The 16,171-nt window shown below is 37.1% G+C and overlaps 1 protein-coding gene across 6 annotated transcripts in view; it reads right to left on the bottom strand.

The window, feature by feature from the left end:
* The window catches only part of AFF2 (ALF transcription elongation factor 2), a 776,411-nt gene that overhangs the window by 149,845 nt on the left and 610,395 nt on the right, over window positions 1-16,171 (bottom strand). For 4 of the 6 annotated variants that reach the window (XM_079124460.1, XM_079124457.1, XM_079124456.1 and 1 more), the window contains exon 5: window positions 1,250-1,336. The exons of the other annotated variants lie outside the window; for them this stretch is intronic. In XM_079124460.1, coding sequence (XP_078980586.1) covers window positions 1,250-1,336 — 87 coding nt within the window. The remainder of the gene's footprint in view (window positions 1-1,249; window positions 1,337-16,171) is intronic. 6 annotated transcript variants of the gene reach the window in all.

The following is a 16,171-nucleotide window of genomic DNA, read 5'->3' on the forward strand; positions in this document are numbered from 1 at the left end:
AGATGCTTGGGAAAAGGATATCAAGTACAGGGCAGCCTAAGGAGGGAGAGTGAAGCTTCAAGAAGGAATTACACACACTCAGACTGGGACAGTGAAGTTACTACTCACTGAGTTCTGACTCTTTTTGAAGAAAAGAGGAGAAAATTAAGCACAGTTTAGATCACAATTATTGTCAAAATCATAGACTTAGAAGCTAAAGGACCTGATTAGTTATTTCTCCTTTTATGAGTAAAGCCCAAATTCTTAGTGCGACTTCCATGGTCTTCCACAACAAGGTACTCACTTCCCCAGAGTTCATCTCTCTCCATTGAATAATCACAAAAACTCATACCCACAGGTGTCATACCATGATCTCTCATCTTTCCATGCCATTGCTAATGCTGCTGGGCCATTTTCTACCTGCAAGAATCCTCAGCATCCACTGCATGATTCCACTTCCATGATGAGCACCCCCTTTAAGCCCCAGGAGGGTTGCACACTTTTTTAAGCCTCACATTCTTTATGAAAACCTCTACTATGTACACTGCTTTGTTCTTTACCTGAAAAAATGTGTAGGGCTTTTCTTCATTCCTAACTTTTAGAGTATCATATGCTTTCAGTAATGATTTCTGAATAAAGAGGTGAAAGGAAGAAAGGCATCAAGGCATTTTTTTCTTTTAAAGTGTATTATTCTTTTAAAGAATTTTAAAGTATAGAATAGCCACATGTATTCAGACATTTTTAAAAAACTGATGGTGATAAATTGTTACTGGAAGCAGGGAGAGAAAAATATATTCAAAATTTGACAACAGAACTGTAGAAGAAAAAGGTCTGTCTCTGTGATAGGCTGCTTGATAAAGATCTGTCTGCTCTTGAGCAAGGACTGGAAGGTGATATATAAAAATGAAAACTGATCCATCAGAGTGAAGAGAATAGTATTTTTTAAACTAAAATTCATGGGTTTGTTGGTTCATCATCTATTTGGTCCTCCTTGAGGGATAAGCATATCCTCCTTTGATTCATCAGCTCTGGACACAGCTATGTGAGCAGTGGCAATGCACAGGTAGTAGGATATGCATGCCAGAATATGGGTGTAGGCTGTCTTCAAGACCCTCTTTCAATAAAAAATATATTTATATTATCATCTTGAGGGGCAAGGGAGAATCTAGATTTTATGGCACTAGAAGACTAGGGCCTTTTTATCCTTCAGAATCTGATCAGAAGATTTTGTCATAATGAACATAAAGGAGAATGGAGGAAGAGAACTGACCTGTCCTGGGATGGAAAATGTGTTCTGCTCAGAGTTTCCAGGAGTATGCATGGCAGTGAGAGGAGTAGGCCAGGAATGGGTCATCTCCTGATAAGGAAAAACACAGCAACTTTATTTCTGAGTACTTAGATAATCAAACCCCTTCTTGGCACTAAATATAGTAGATCCTTTATAAATACTAAAAGGACTCACTTAATTGGCCTGATTTTTTAAAGGGGAACCTAAAGTCATTCAGTCTAATACCTACTCCACTCCATTTCTCAAAGTCTATCTGCAAAACAAAGGGCCACCCAGCATCTGCTTGCACACTGCCAACAATAGGACACTCATTGCTGCTTGAAGAAGCCTATTCCATGCAGAGACAGTCAGATCACACTATTCTTCCTGGTTGCAAGCTAAAAACCTATTCTCTGGGAACTTTGTATTGTACTTTGAAGCTGTACAGAACATATTTCCTCCTTACGACAAGCCTTCTGCTTTGGAAAGAAGCAGTCCTATCCACTGGTATTGTCTCTTCTCCAGGCTGACACATCCACAAGCTTGCTCCTTCATTTATTGGGAATCTTCAATTTTTCTTCCAATATTCCACATATGCATTCTGTCAGTATCTTAGGTGCTCCCAGCAGGAACTCCTGATTGTCCAGGGCTCTTTTAACTCAGACTTTTGTTCTAGGTGTAATCCTCCAGCTACAGGGAGGGTGGCACTATCATTATCTTCAATCTGGATACTCTGATACTCATCTTCTGATGCAGCCTAACAGTTAGTGACAAGATTATGTACATGCTGTTGATTTTTCCATGCAAAGATGAGGTGACTTAGCAGAATTCTTTCCCATTCAGAGAGAAAGATATGTTGTGATTGGTAGCTCAGTTCCACCAGGCTATACACACACTGTATTTGTGAGTTCAAGTCTCCAAACAGGAAAAGCCCCTCAGGCTTCCTTCCTGTTATCAGCAGGGGAACCTTCTCAGCTCTTTCAAACACTCAGTTTTAAATGAGGTGCTGTTCAAATCTTGCTTGAGTCTTAGGGCACATGGCCAACAATGCTTTACCCTAAGAGCAAGGATAATTAAATCACATGCTCAAAACCCCAGCAAAAGAGATGATAAATTTTGTGAAGCAGGAGGGAGTCAGCATGTGTTGGATTCATCAAACATTTTCATATATAAACATTAAACATAAAAATTAATGTAATGATGGAAATAAAGGAGGGCTTCAGAGAGGGGCAGAGGGGATCAAAGTTTGTGAAAGTCTTTTTTTTAATGAGTAAGTTACATAATACTTTTTTCCATCTTTATGGGTAACATAATTAGTCATTTCAAAGGTAATATTAATAAGAACTCTCAGGTAGCACTAAAACATGTTTTTTTTTTCCTTCTATAATTACCTAGTTCAAAAAGAGTCTTTGATGTATGAAGAGCTGTAATGCAAGGAGATACTTCACAGCTTCATTCACAGTGGCACCGTTGAAGCAGAATTTGTAAGTATTATTCAGACAAGCGCTGACACAGATTGAATTTTACCCAGTGCTACTTTAAAAGGAGGAGGTAAGTACATTAAAAATGCACACAAGATTTAGAGGGGATGCTTAACCCACTTAAGAGATAGACTATTTCCAAGTGTTTTTGAGTTGTGCATTTGTATCCAATTGATAGCATTCATGACAAATACCACTTATGTATTCATTGAAACGTGTCCCAAAGTAACAACGTGACAACAGTTTAAAGCAGAATTCTAATTCTGTCTTTAAAATACTCAATGATCTCTTAAAATTTAGGTGATTTTTCATATGTCATTTAAAAATTACAGTCTTTTTAAACAATTGATGCCTGGAATACTGGATATCCATATGTAGAAGAATGAAACTAGATCCCTATCTCTCACTCTGCACAAAACTCAACTCAAAGTAGATCAAAGGCCCAGGAAGTAAACCAGAAACTATGAAACTGCTGGAAGAAAACATAAGCTCAATACTCCAACATATTTGCATGGGCAGTGACTTAATAAGACTCCTAAAGCTCAAGGCATAAAACCAAGAATTAATAACTTGATATAGCAACAAATTAATAACCTTCTGCAGAACAAACAATTAAAAGCATGAAGACAGCCTACAGAATGGGAGAAAATCTTTGCCAGCATGGTTTCTGATAGAAGATTAATATCTAGAATATATAAAGAACTCAAAACACTCAACATTAAAAATCAAATCAATAAATGGGAAAGTGATCTAAACAGACATTTCTCAAAGGAAGAATTGCAAATGGCCAACAAATATATGAAAAAAATGTTCAACATATTTAACTATCTGGGACATCTAAATTGAAAGTACACTGAGACTTCCTTTCACTCCAGTTAGAATGACAGTCATCAAGAACACAAACAACAATAAATGCTAGTGAGGAAGTAGGAAAATAGATCACTTATACACTGTTGGTGGTGGGATTGTAAATTAGTAACCATTATGGAAATCAGTATGGAGGTTCCTCAAAAGACAAGAAATGGAACCACACCACATGACCCAGCTATACCACTCTATGGCATTTATCCAAAATAATTAAAGTCATCACACTGTAGTAATACAAACACACCCATGTTTACAGAAGCACATCTCACAACAGCCAAGATACAGAACCGGTCTAGGTGTTTTTCAACAGATGAATGGATAAAAATATGTGGTGTATATAATGGAGTTTTACTCAGTCATACAGAAGAATGAAATTATGTCCTTTGCAGGAAAATGAATAGAACTGGAAAATGAGGTACAGAAAAAAGACTCAGAAAGTCAAGGGTCATATATTTTCTCTCATATGTGGAAGCTGGAGAGGAAAAGGTTAAAAAGTAGAGATATCTCATGAAAATGGAAGGTTGACAATTAGAGTAGATGAAGGAGAGCAGGAGGAGGAAGGAGGGAAGGGAATGGAGAGGCACTGGAGAAAAAAATTGACCAAATTTTATTTTGTGCATGTATGAATATACCACAATGAATTCTATTATGTGCAATTATAATACACTAATATTTTATTTTAAAAAATAGGTGATTTCTCCTGATTAAGATTCATCATTAGTCAGATCATTTAAAATATGCAACCGGAGGAAAAGGGGAATGGCGCAATGTTGTTAAAAGGTCATAAAGTTGTAGTTAATCACAATAAATTCTGGAGTTCTACTGTACCACATAGTGAGCAGTGTTAAGAATAATATACTTTATACTTACATATTGTTATGACAACAGATTTTAAATCTTCTTAGCATAAAAAACATAAATACATGAAATGATGGATAGGTTAATTAACTTGATATGATCATTCCACAATGTAAAAACATAGATGGACATCACTTTTTACTCTATAGACATAGTTTTTCTGTTAGTTAAAAGTAATTTAACCTAAATTTAATTTATTAAATTAACTTAATCAATTTAAATATATAAAATATAGTTTGTGTTGACCAAGGGGCAGTAAGTCCCACCCTGGAAAGTAGTGCTGTGTCTTTCGAGTAACCAGGGGGTATGCCTTAAGCAATCAGATGTTTAGTTACATCTCCTTACACCACTGGTTTTAGAAGTGTGTCTCTGGGTTCACTAAAAGGTGTTTCCAGTAGAATGAAATCACTTCTTAAAGGTTGACCTCTTCTCCCAGGTCCTCTTCACTGATTCTGTAGGATCTGATTATCTTGAATTGCCAGCAAAGTGCACCACCCTGCTGGCTGATCCACATGGAACTGCATGCTTTTTTTTGCATTTTCAATTACAAGTGATTGTCTATATTTAAAAATGTGAGATTTCATGAAATAGCTCACTGAGTTGATGTTATCACTGATGCATTTGATTATGGTAGGGAGTTTGCAGTTGAAAGGATTATAATTTCCTGAAAGTATATCTTCAGCAAGGAACTTTGGAGCAAGCTCTTTCACATCTCAAAATTAGTTAGACCTATAAAGTGTAATAAGCTCACAGCACACCTTCCATTGTTATTCTTTTCATTAACACTTGAAAGATATTAATCTATTTTTATGTTCTTGTCTTTGTCAAGATAAGGACACCTATACACCCTTATACAATTGCACTACTCTTTCACCCAATCATAAGGTAGGGATGAACAACTGCTCCAAAAGTGTTACCAAGGTTTTTATGATTGACCACAATGCTAAACTCCTGTACTTAACACTAAGCATTACTTCTCCTTAAACAAAAATTATGCACATATATACACATTTAATATTGGTCTGAACATCCACAAAGAAACCCTCCTTCATCTCTGAAGTCCTCTGATCCTTCCCAGAGAGAGAGCTAAAGCAGGGATTCAGATCCCTACTGGACAATTATGATGGAGGTTGTGAGAGGTGAGGTTGCTTACACATAGCCTTATATTTAGTTGTAAATGAATGGTGGCTAGTTCCAAAGTATACACTTCCCACTATAGCAAATGAGTCTCCCCTTTGAAAGGTTGAGCCACGTGGTTAATGGAGAAATGATCAGGTAATGATGTTTTATTTTTCAGTATTTGACAAATAATGGGTTCTACATGTGATAGAACACTCTACATACTTCCCAACGATGACTGACACTTGTCTTAATCTGATATCAAGATTCTAAAGTGAAACCCCCCCGAAAATCACAAAAGGCCCAATTTTTCACTGCACTATACATACCATGGGTCATGGCTAGGACTCTGACAAATCCAAAAAACCTTTAAGTAGCCCTGCTTTACCCAGTTGAGGCATAGAAGCTGTGTACCCCAACAGGCTTTGGAGCAGAATACAGTCTGGTGTTCTAAGCTTTGCTAATCTCAAGTGCATGCCACACATCTAACAGTGTTGTTTGTATGACTCCATTTTAAGCAACTAGTATGTTGTCACAAGCATTCTTTTATTCAACTTTGAACCTCCAATGCCTATTATATACTAATTAATCAGTCTTTTTATACCACAAACTAAAGAGACAAGATTTAGCATCACACCTGTTTGACAGAGGATGAATCAGAGATAGAATTCTGAAGAACCAAAGTGACTTGTCCAAGACTGCACAGCAAATGTCAGGGTCTCTTTGTTCTACTAATTTTTTACTAAGTGACTAGTATGTGCCAGTCACTGGGATATAGAAATGATCAAGTTCTTTCCCTGGAAGAACTCACTCTTCTTCACACACTAAACACCTGGAGTGAGCTGTATAGGTGCCAGGAGCACAGTTGCAAAAGGAAGTCATTGTATGAAGCAACTGGGAAGTCTTCATAGCAGAGGTGAGAGAGAGAGAGAGAGAGAGAGAGAGAGAGAGAGAGAGAGAGAGAGATCCTTTCTGAGACTCACATTATACCTGGCACACAGTAGCTTTTCAAGCAAAATGTGTTTAGGTTACACATAAATATAAATGTTCTTACCTTCAAATACTTCAAACTTAGGATGTAATTATATCAATTTTTCAAATGTCTATATCCTGAATGGCAATGCTGGGGGTAACTCCTCTATTCACTATTGTTGTTGTGTGGTCAGAGGACTAAGAATAACATAGGGTGAGCTTGACTCATTTGAACTCTGTGTGGAGCTACCTGAATGACCCTGGTCAAGTTGCTGGCCCATTCTGAGCTGCAGTTTTTCCATCTGTAAGATATGAGCTTTGGCTTGGATGTTTTCTAGGGTTTCTCCACCTATGGTGGTTGTTAATCTATAAATCTACATATTCTGTATATGTAAGAAGCCTGCCACAAGAGAAAGAAAGCTAATGAGCGTGCCAGGGCTTGGGAAACCATATAGAGCTATACACATTTAAGGCTAATTGCTGCTAGCCCCACAACCACAGCTGCAGCATTGTCAGTATGAGCTGGCAAGCATCCACTTAGCAAGCAGGTAACTGAGGCAGTGTCCTGCATTCAAGAGGATAGTGGCAGCACACACCTTCCCACATTCCTTCTACTGACATGCCAAGAATGTAATCAATGTACTTTTGGAAGTCTTTCCAAATTTCTTTGATTATGAATAGTAAGTGTGGACAGTTGAAGGTTTGCAGATAGAAGGAAAATAAACCCATGAAATAAAGTTGAACTTATTTTCATGGGGACTTGGAATTAAATTACTCTTAACTCAGGGTAACTGACCTTGGTCTCTGATTTCCTTGGGTGGGTCTTTTCCTTGTTTCTTTCAAGGGAGCATACTCATAAAAACGTACTATGACAGCAATATAAAAATATACAGTGGACATCTTATAAGCCACCAAACCACAGCCTAAGGATGTAGGAACATCAGCATCCTCTCCTCCAAAATTAATTTAAGCCTAGAAACATTGAGTCCACATGTCCCATTTATGTGAAAGAGGTTTCAGTATTAGTCAAATCTGCTTCTTTTAGCTAAACTTCACCTAGAACTCTTGCAGTTCAGGATGCAGAAAGGTGCTTTATTATGCACTATGGTGGAATAGTTATACAAATGTCAGAGTAAGCAAGGTCAACTAAGCAGACATGTCCCTACAGACATATCATAGGTCTCTGTCATTATTAGTCCTCCTCTGATAACCCATGTTAATATAATATTATTATAGTTAAATGATAATATTTAATAATAACATTTAATATTAATATTATCTTTATTAATGCCCTAATTTTAGTCAGGCTCTGGTTGCAAAAATCACTCAAAATATTATCTCATTCAATCAATAATTTGAAAGAACATATAGAATATCTGCTTATCAGAATTACAGGGGATAATGGGCTATGAGTTATCAAAATTCAGAAACATCTTGCAACACTGACCTGAAGTCAATAGGAAGAACTTTATCTGCAGTAAATGAAAACTGCAATTATAATTCACAAACCAAGTATAAAACTGCATAATGAGAAAGACCACCTAGCTTAACTATAATCCATGGAGTCAAAAACCAATTATATCAGTTGATAACCCCAAATTAGTTTGAGGGGTTTTGGCAGCCAAAAGAATTTTGGCAAACTCATATGACATTAAGTGTGGAAGGCAATAGTTCTTCTGGAAACTGCATGGAAAAGACCTGAACCCAAACATAGGGCTCTATCCTGGAAACCCCAACTAAGCAAGGGAGCGGGGTTACTGTGATCTCTACTAGAATTCTGAGAGTCTGAGAAGAAGAGGGAAAAGTTTATTCAACAGAAAATGAGACCAATGGGAAGATTTGGGATCTGCTTTTGCACCAGGAAATTAGACCTATGGGTAAAAGCTATTAGGGGACAAATTTTAGCTCAATCTAAGAAAGAAATTTCAATGATGGGAGGTTTCCAAACACATAGCCTACTTTCTAAGAAAGCAGTAAGTGAGAAACCCATGTCTAAAAGTAAGGTGGTCTCAACCTAGGATAATGGAGAAGAGATTCCTAGAAAGGCAGGTATGGACCAACAAATTTGCCTTCCTAAACAGTGACCATATGCTTGACCTCTGTATAGACAACAATATACATGAGAAGATGAAAAGCTGAATCTTGATAAAGATAGCATGACATAGAAACATGGCTGACCAATTTAACCAAGGAAATTCATCATTCTTCCATGATTGGGGTAGAAGAAGGCATGGGAAGGGAACTTAGTGTTTCACAGTGAGATAGCTACCATTCCAATATCTGGATGTTTGTTCAGCCCTTGGAAATTGTAACAACTCTGGAACCATAGACTTTACTGGGCTTCATCAAGAACTATTCCTGCCAAGCTGTTCTAGTGGTCAAAACCTTGTTCAATTTAGTTGAATGAATATTCTTCTGTTTGGCATCATCTTAGTACAATCTCCTGAGAATGTATCTCTGATTTCTGTGGATGGTAGGGAGAAAGTATATGAGCCACGGTTTTCACTGTTACATGAAGTAGAACTTCTTAAGCATGGTGTAAAACTGGGCCAACACTAAATGATATCTACTAGATGAAATAAAAATATTTTTAAAAGATGACTCTTTTCAAATTTAACACTAATTTGTGATTTCATTGACATAGTATGAAAACCCTGGCAATGCTTCTTCAAATAAGTAGCTGACTGCTTTATTCAAACTCTTTAGTGCTGGCAATTGTTGAAGTGAATCTGGAAAATTTCCCCATTAGTCCCATGGGAACTAATGTACATGTGAAAAGTTCAGCTCATACTGGCAGCCTTCATCCTGACAACCCCTAAACTAAGGTTCCAGTGAAAAAGAACCTAGTTATGATTTACAATTAAGAAGCACAGAGATCAGTACAACAAATTTCCTTTCACCCACTAAATGCAATGGGGATATGCATGGCCAGGTGTAGAACCTATTCACATGTAGAATGTATCCACGTGACTTCTTTTGGGCTTGTTTCTCCTTAGGCAGTCTACCCTCAGACACTCACCGTAAAGAAACACCTACAAAAGCAATGAAGGGGTAAAGACACCAATAGCAATTTACTGGACAGAATTCAACCATATCCATGGGGTTCTGCACAAGGTTTCAGCCGCAGCACCTGAGGCCACAGCTCATGTCACCAAAGGGTTTGCCTTCTCCAACAGATGATTGTCTTGTAAATTTCAGTCCTCATCAGGAAATATGTCTAAATTAGGTTGAACCAGTCAGAACAGAAGACTGGCCAACCCACTAGGAAATGCTGTTAGATTGAACAGTATTAAATTCTTTGGCTTCTGTGGTAAAGGCAAAATTAGCACAAGTTCAGGGGTTAGAAATGTATGAAGTGCTCATTGAATGGAACGATGTTTCAAAGATCAGGAGCAATAAGGAAATCTAGTTAGAGAACTTTTGCTCAGTGGTTAAGGTCAGGGATCTGAGGATTCTGAGATTTCTTCATGATTAGTTCTTATATTTTTAATCCTTGAACCTTAGTCCTCATTCTAAAACTAATTTTGATACAAGAACACCAATAATCTTTTCCAAAGTATTTTTGGGGGTCTAAAGTACATCTTAATACTTTTTAGTTTTTAAAATTTGTTCTAATTAGTTATATATGACAGTAGAATACTTTGACACATTATACATATATGGAGTATAATTTCTCATTCCTCTGGTTGTACATGATATAGAATCATACCAGTCATGTAGTCATATATGTACATATGGTAATAATGCCTGAAATGTTTTCTCTGATAGGTGGATGGTAATTCACAATAAGCAGGGGAGAGCGGCTACAGAAGAGTAGAGTTGCTTTATATTAGGTAGAGGGGAGTGAAAGGAGTGGAGGGGGTATGGGGGTAGGAAGGATAGTGGGACAAATCAGGCATTATGATGGGTCAAAGTGCATTCTACTGTCATGTATAACTTATTAGAACAAATAAAAACATCTAAAAATATTTATGTACTTTAAATTGCTATGGGGTCTTTACCCATTCACTCATTGTCTTTGGAGGAGTTTCTTTGAGGTAAGTGTCTGAGGATAGAATGCCTGAGGAGAAACAAGTCCCAAAGAAGTTGCATGGATAGGTTCTATACATGGCCATACATACCCCTTTATACTTTAGCCTCACCCCCAAGTTTTTTAACTTCACTGTTGTTTTGCCAGGATTACTGTTTCAAATTACCATGCAATCAATTACACCCAATGGTCATCACTTAAAATGTACTGGCTTGAGACACATCCCCAGGATTTCATAATATTACAACCATTTTCCTAAGTGAAATGGCATGCCATATCCTCATAGAATGAGATATTTCTTTACAATTATGTTTGGCTTGTTCAGCTCCAGTTCATGCAAACCGAATTCAGAAAACTCATGCATGTCCATTGGCTTCCAGCGCCATATTTAATGATATACATTTAATTTCACTCATTCAAAAATCATTTTTGAGTGTCTACTCTCTGCAAGGCATCTACAAGTCTGGAGTCTGGACCAGGTATAAGCACAGGGTCCAACTGTGCTAGAGATAGCTATAGTATACATCATTGGCTTTAGTGTAAGATAATGACAATTGTTAGTTATGATCAATGTAGAATGATAGGAGAGCAACATGGAATTTATCATGTTCCAGGAATTTGCAAGGGAGTTTTTGCTCTCCCACTGCTAAAGAGATATACAGTGCTGAGACAGCAACAGGGTCGTAGTTTAGGAAGCCAGTTTGCACTAGAAGTGACAATACCATGCCAAGGGTAGCATAAGGATACATTTCCTGCAATCTCTGGTCTAAGCCTTTTCAAAGAATCACACACAAAAAAAGTAGTACATTTCTAAGGGGTGCTGTAGCTTTTCAAACATGATAGCTTTCTTGTAGTTTACACTTATCACATTAAGAAAAATGGTAATGAGGAGTTCATGACAACTGCTTTTAGAAGGAACAAAGGCTCAATTGCTCGGGAAAAAAGAAGTAATATCTATTTTCATGGAAAAAGGCCCCCAGTGAACAACTTGGCTGTATCTTTGCTCTCTCATTATTTCTGAGCTCAGTAAAATAAGGCACCAGGCCACTAATACAGCCAAAACTCTATCCAATATGATTTGCATGGAATTGTCTTGCCTCTGAAATAACTATTTCAATCTTAGAATCACAGAATCACAATGCCAAGGGGATGAAAGAGAACTGGTTTGTCCCATTCACATAAAATTAACCAACAAATCTATCACAAGATGCCAAGTCTACTGAACACCCAATCTTCCCCCCACCCACTGACACCCTCCAATACAAATAAAAATAAACCAACAGAGGCATCAAACTCTGAAGTAGTCTGAATTTAACAACATCAAAACACTCTTAAATCCCAGTGAAATTGATTCAGAAAGACCAATCTAAGATGTCCAAGCCCCTAATGGACGGACTATTCCTGAATGCCTGGACAGTCATTCCTCTCCCCAGATTTGTTTTACTCTGCAATTACTCCAAATAATGTGAAGTAAATAGAATCTGTATCTCATATTAAGAGTGTCAAGAAAGCAGCACAAGTGAGAGTCATATCTTTTTCCTTAGGACATTTGACTGATGTAAAAAGAGAATATTCTAAATTCATTCTAATCACTCTAGGGGCCAGAGATGTGGATGGAAAACTTGAACCTATAGGCACTCTACAAAGCTCCAATTCTGTGTTAACATCAAGAATACAGGTATTGTTTTTCCTTGGTGAAAAGCACCACTTGCCATATAGTCTAATCTAGGAATACTTTTAGGTATGTAGATTTTGGAAATTTTGATTGTGAAGGTACTATATACTAATATTTGTTAAACATAAATCCAATCTGATTAATGCATTATATTACTTACTCATTTCTTTAAACGAAAGGCAACACTTGCTCATGCAGCCTATTATTAAAGTATGTTTTATTAATAGTTTCCCATTGACATCTTTGAGGACTCATATATCTGTACAGCAAAGCATTTGCCCACCATGAAGAAGAGCTGCACATTCAAACTGAATCTTTCCACCCTAACTGAAGCTTCTCTAATAATCCTGTGAGAATCCATTACCAATGGATGCTTCTAAATCCTCTTTAAACCACTCCTTTTAGCCTATGCTATCTCTTGGGGTAACGAGATCAATATTTTTACTCCCAGCTATAAATTGTAAAGCAGCAAATAGATGATTCAAAAGGAACAATGTAGAACCCTTTGCTGGGAAACTTCTAGTGGACAAATGTAACACTGACATTGAGGTAAAGAGTACATGGAGGCCTCTCCCCTATACATGAGCATGCCTCTCCCAGGTATGGGGTTCACACTGTCATTTGTAATCACTTGGTAACTCTTGTCCAAAAGTCAACTGTCAACCAGTGGTTGAATGCTGGGTTGTAGCCCCATTTTTCTTCCCAGTGTGACAGCACATTGCCTTCCACTCTCACAACTGGCTTTGCTCATCCAGTCTGTCCTTTGTTTTGAAGAAGGAAAGCAATTGAAAAATTGTTTAGAAAAAAGTCCTGGTCAGGGATTTGCTAACTACCCACAGAGACTGTTATATAGCTGACAAAATTCAACATGGTAGGTTTTCTGGGCTAATTAAACAAATGTGACAACTTGAGAAGCTGCAAAATGTCTTATGAACCACAGAGTGGTCAAAAATAAAAAGCAAAGAAGACATGCTATATTAAATACATGAAAGGGGCTTATATGTGCAATAATTAAGAAAATTGCAGGGGCAATTTAATCTCCTCAGCTAAACCAAATTGAGAATCCACCAAAAGTTGAAATATGGAATTTGAAGTCATACTATTAAAATATTTGGAGTTGCTGAACAATGATAAGAAAGGATAAGGCATCAACAAGAATGTTCATGCATTTAGGGGCCAGAATCCATTGAATGTTTCATTTACATTACTATTTTCAATCCACTCAAGAATCTAGGGAAATATTTTTGTTTCCATTTCACAGATCAGATAACTGCATCTTGGAGTCAATGTCATGCAGCTGAAGAACTGCCCAGGTGTCTGACTTTGAGGTCTGGCTTTGACCACATGTGTGCTCTATAAGGAAGGACCTTCTAAAAAGTAATGTTGCAGATTGTGCAATAGGGCCAGGTTTCCTCATGGTTCTGGATGTCCATCACATTTCACTGGTTTTAAGAGCTACCTTTTAATATCTTTTGAACGACTGCCCTTACTCTTGCCACTTTCTCAAATTATTGCCATGTACATGGATCATACAATCTATATGATTTGGGATGAAAAATAAATCTCATTGAGGCTCCTTTCTACAATCACAATAATAAGCATAGTGAATAGTACCAAAACATTATTTGGAGAGTCATTTCTGCCATTGTAGTGACACTTGGGGATCTGCCTTTATTCAGTGCCTTGTTTAAAGTGAGGATGCCAGCATTATTGTGCTTTGAGGAGCAATACTAAATGCAGCTACAGCAATGGCATTAAATAATATTTAAGAATGGAGGATGTGAAGGTAATCTGGCTGCAACAATTTTCACCTCATTGATGACCAGTGTTGATTCAGCTGACATGGCTAGATAAATGAGTGCCCACTTTCTCCCTCATTTCTCCATGTGTGCCCCTCCCAAATGTGCACACAGATATTTCATCAGAGAATGACCTTCCCCAAAAGAGAAGGACCACTCTTTCGGGAAGGGTATATAAATAGATGCATGTTCCTGATAGAGTCTCTAAACAAACTCTCAAGGGCCACTGGTAGGAGAACTTACAGTAGTCAAACATCCAAGACTCCAAACATATCCAAATGAGTATCTACTTATGAGAAGTCTGCCTTTCTTTAAAAAAATATGCAAATTGCAAAACTTATGAGAAAAGTAGTGCTAAATATATCATTTGGAGTAATAAGAAATGGAATGATTATAATGCTTAATATTTATTTAACTATTCTACTCACTAAACACTGTTATCTACTTGTTAAAATATTTTCATGGCAAATCAAATTATTACTTTAGAAGAAATAAAAATATGAGTTCATTTTCTCTACCCATTCTTCTACAAAGTAGCACTACTAGCACTATTGTACAGATTTCATCCAAGAAATATGTGACATCTATCCCATGCATTTTTTTCTACACCTAAACCTGTCACCTTTTTGTACATAAATATGTAGTGAGGCACAGTAATAAGTTCAACACAGACAAATGCCTGATGGACATTGCATTTGACCATGAGAGGCAGCATCCCTCTACACACAAGTATAGCAGGTGTAAGGGTATGAAAATTGCTGGGGTAACTGACAAAAAAGGATAGAAACATTAATTCATTAATTTAAGTGATTTCTGTTTTGGCTCTCACATGGTATGAATAGGCATTCCTCACGAAGACAGGAATGGATGGGGAGCCAACACACATAGAAAGAAGAGGAGATGGCACTTGTGAGAAAGGGAGAAATGTGTGGACGATGGAGAAAAGAGCACATAGTTGGGAGCAATGACAAGGCATGAAATAGGCATGAGTAGTGGTATAAAGGAAGGGACTTGACTGCCAAAATGGAGATTTGGGAATTTATCCTCTAGGTACTGGGGAAGCCTAGTACCTCTGAATACCTCTGTGACAAAGACCTTCCATCCCTTCTATACTTGAAGAGATCCTCTATTTTGAACAGGGGAGGAAAGTAGGATCTCATGTTGAGTGTTTCAAGCACTATTCTAGGGACTTCACATGCCTCATCTCATTTTATCCTTCCAATAATCCTGAAAAGTAGGCAATATTATTATGATTTTGTAAACAAAACAGAGTAATGTTAGTTTACCCAAAAGAGTTCTGCAAGTGAGAAGAACCAAGCTTTACTTCAAGAACCATGATGTCTCCCTAGAACATTCTTCCTTTTATTGCTCTAATACTATTCCTCTGTAACTTCTCCTCAGGGGTTGGATTCTACCATTTGAGGCCTCCAAGCCCAATTCCAGCCTCTGGTAATATAAACTGTAGAAACTGAGAAAAGATAAAAGAGGAAAACAACTCACCTATAATCTTGTCTCTCTAACAGAATAGAATTATCATTTCAGAGCATTTTCTTTAGTATTTTTCAGAGTTTTGCATTACTATAATAGGTATATAAAATGTTATATTCTGGGATGAGAATGGGGCTCAATGATAGAGTACTTGCCTAGCATGTGTAAGGCCCTGGGTTTAATCCCCAGCACTGCCAAAAAAGTTTTATTCTGGTTATTTCCTTTAACATTATATCAACCATTTTTTAGCCCACATTGGTATGTAGACTTCAAAGCCATTTCTTCAATGGCAGATTACTATTTTGAATGTATAAGTCTAAGGTTGATTAACTATTCTCCTATTTTGGATATGCAGTAGCATTTTTAGCTATTAGAAATAATGTTGTAACAGATAATTTCATTCACATAGTTTTTCTAGGAGTTTGGATTTTCCTCATAGAATGTATTACTCAAAGAGGAATTATAGATTATCTAGGCCTCTCTAAAAGTGGAGTAACCAACCTAAATAAATGTAGATGTGACTATATCCATGAATTGAAAGATTCAACAAGGTAAAGGTGATAATTCTGCCAAGATTGATCTGCAGATGTAATATTGCAACTAACATTTAAGCAGAATTTGTTGTAAATATAATCA

The sequence above is a fragment of the Sciurus vulgaris genome (genome assembly GCF_902686455.1).
Source record: "Sciurus vulgaris genome assembly, chromosome: X".
Classification (NCBI taxonomy): domain Eukaryota; kingdom Metazoa; phylum Chordata; class Mammalia; order Rodentia; family Sciuridae; genus Sciurus; species Sciurus vulgaris.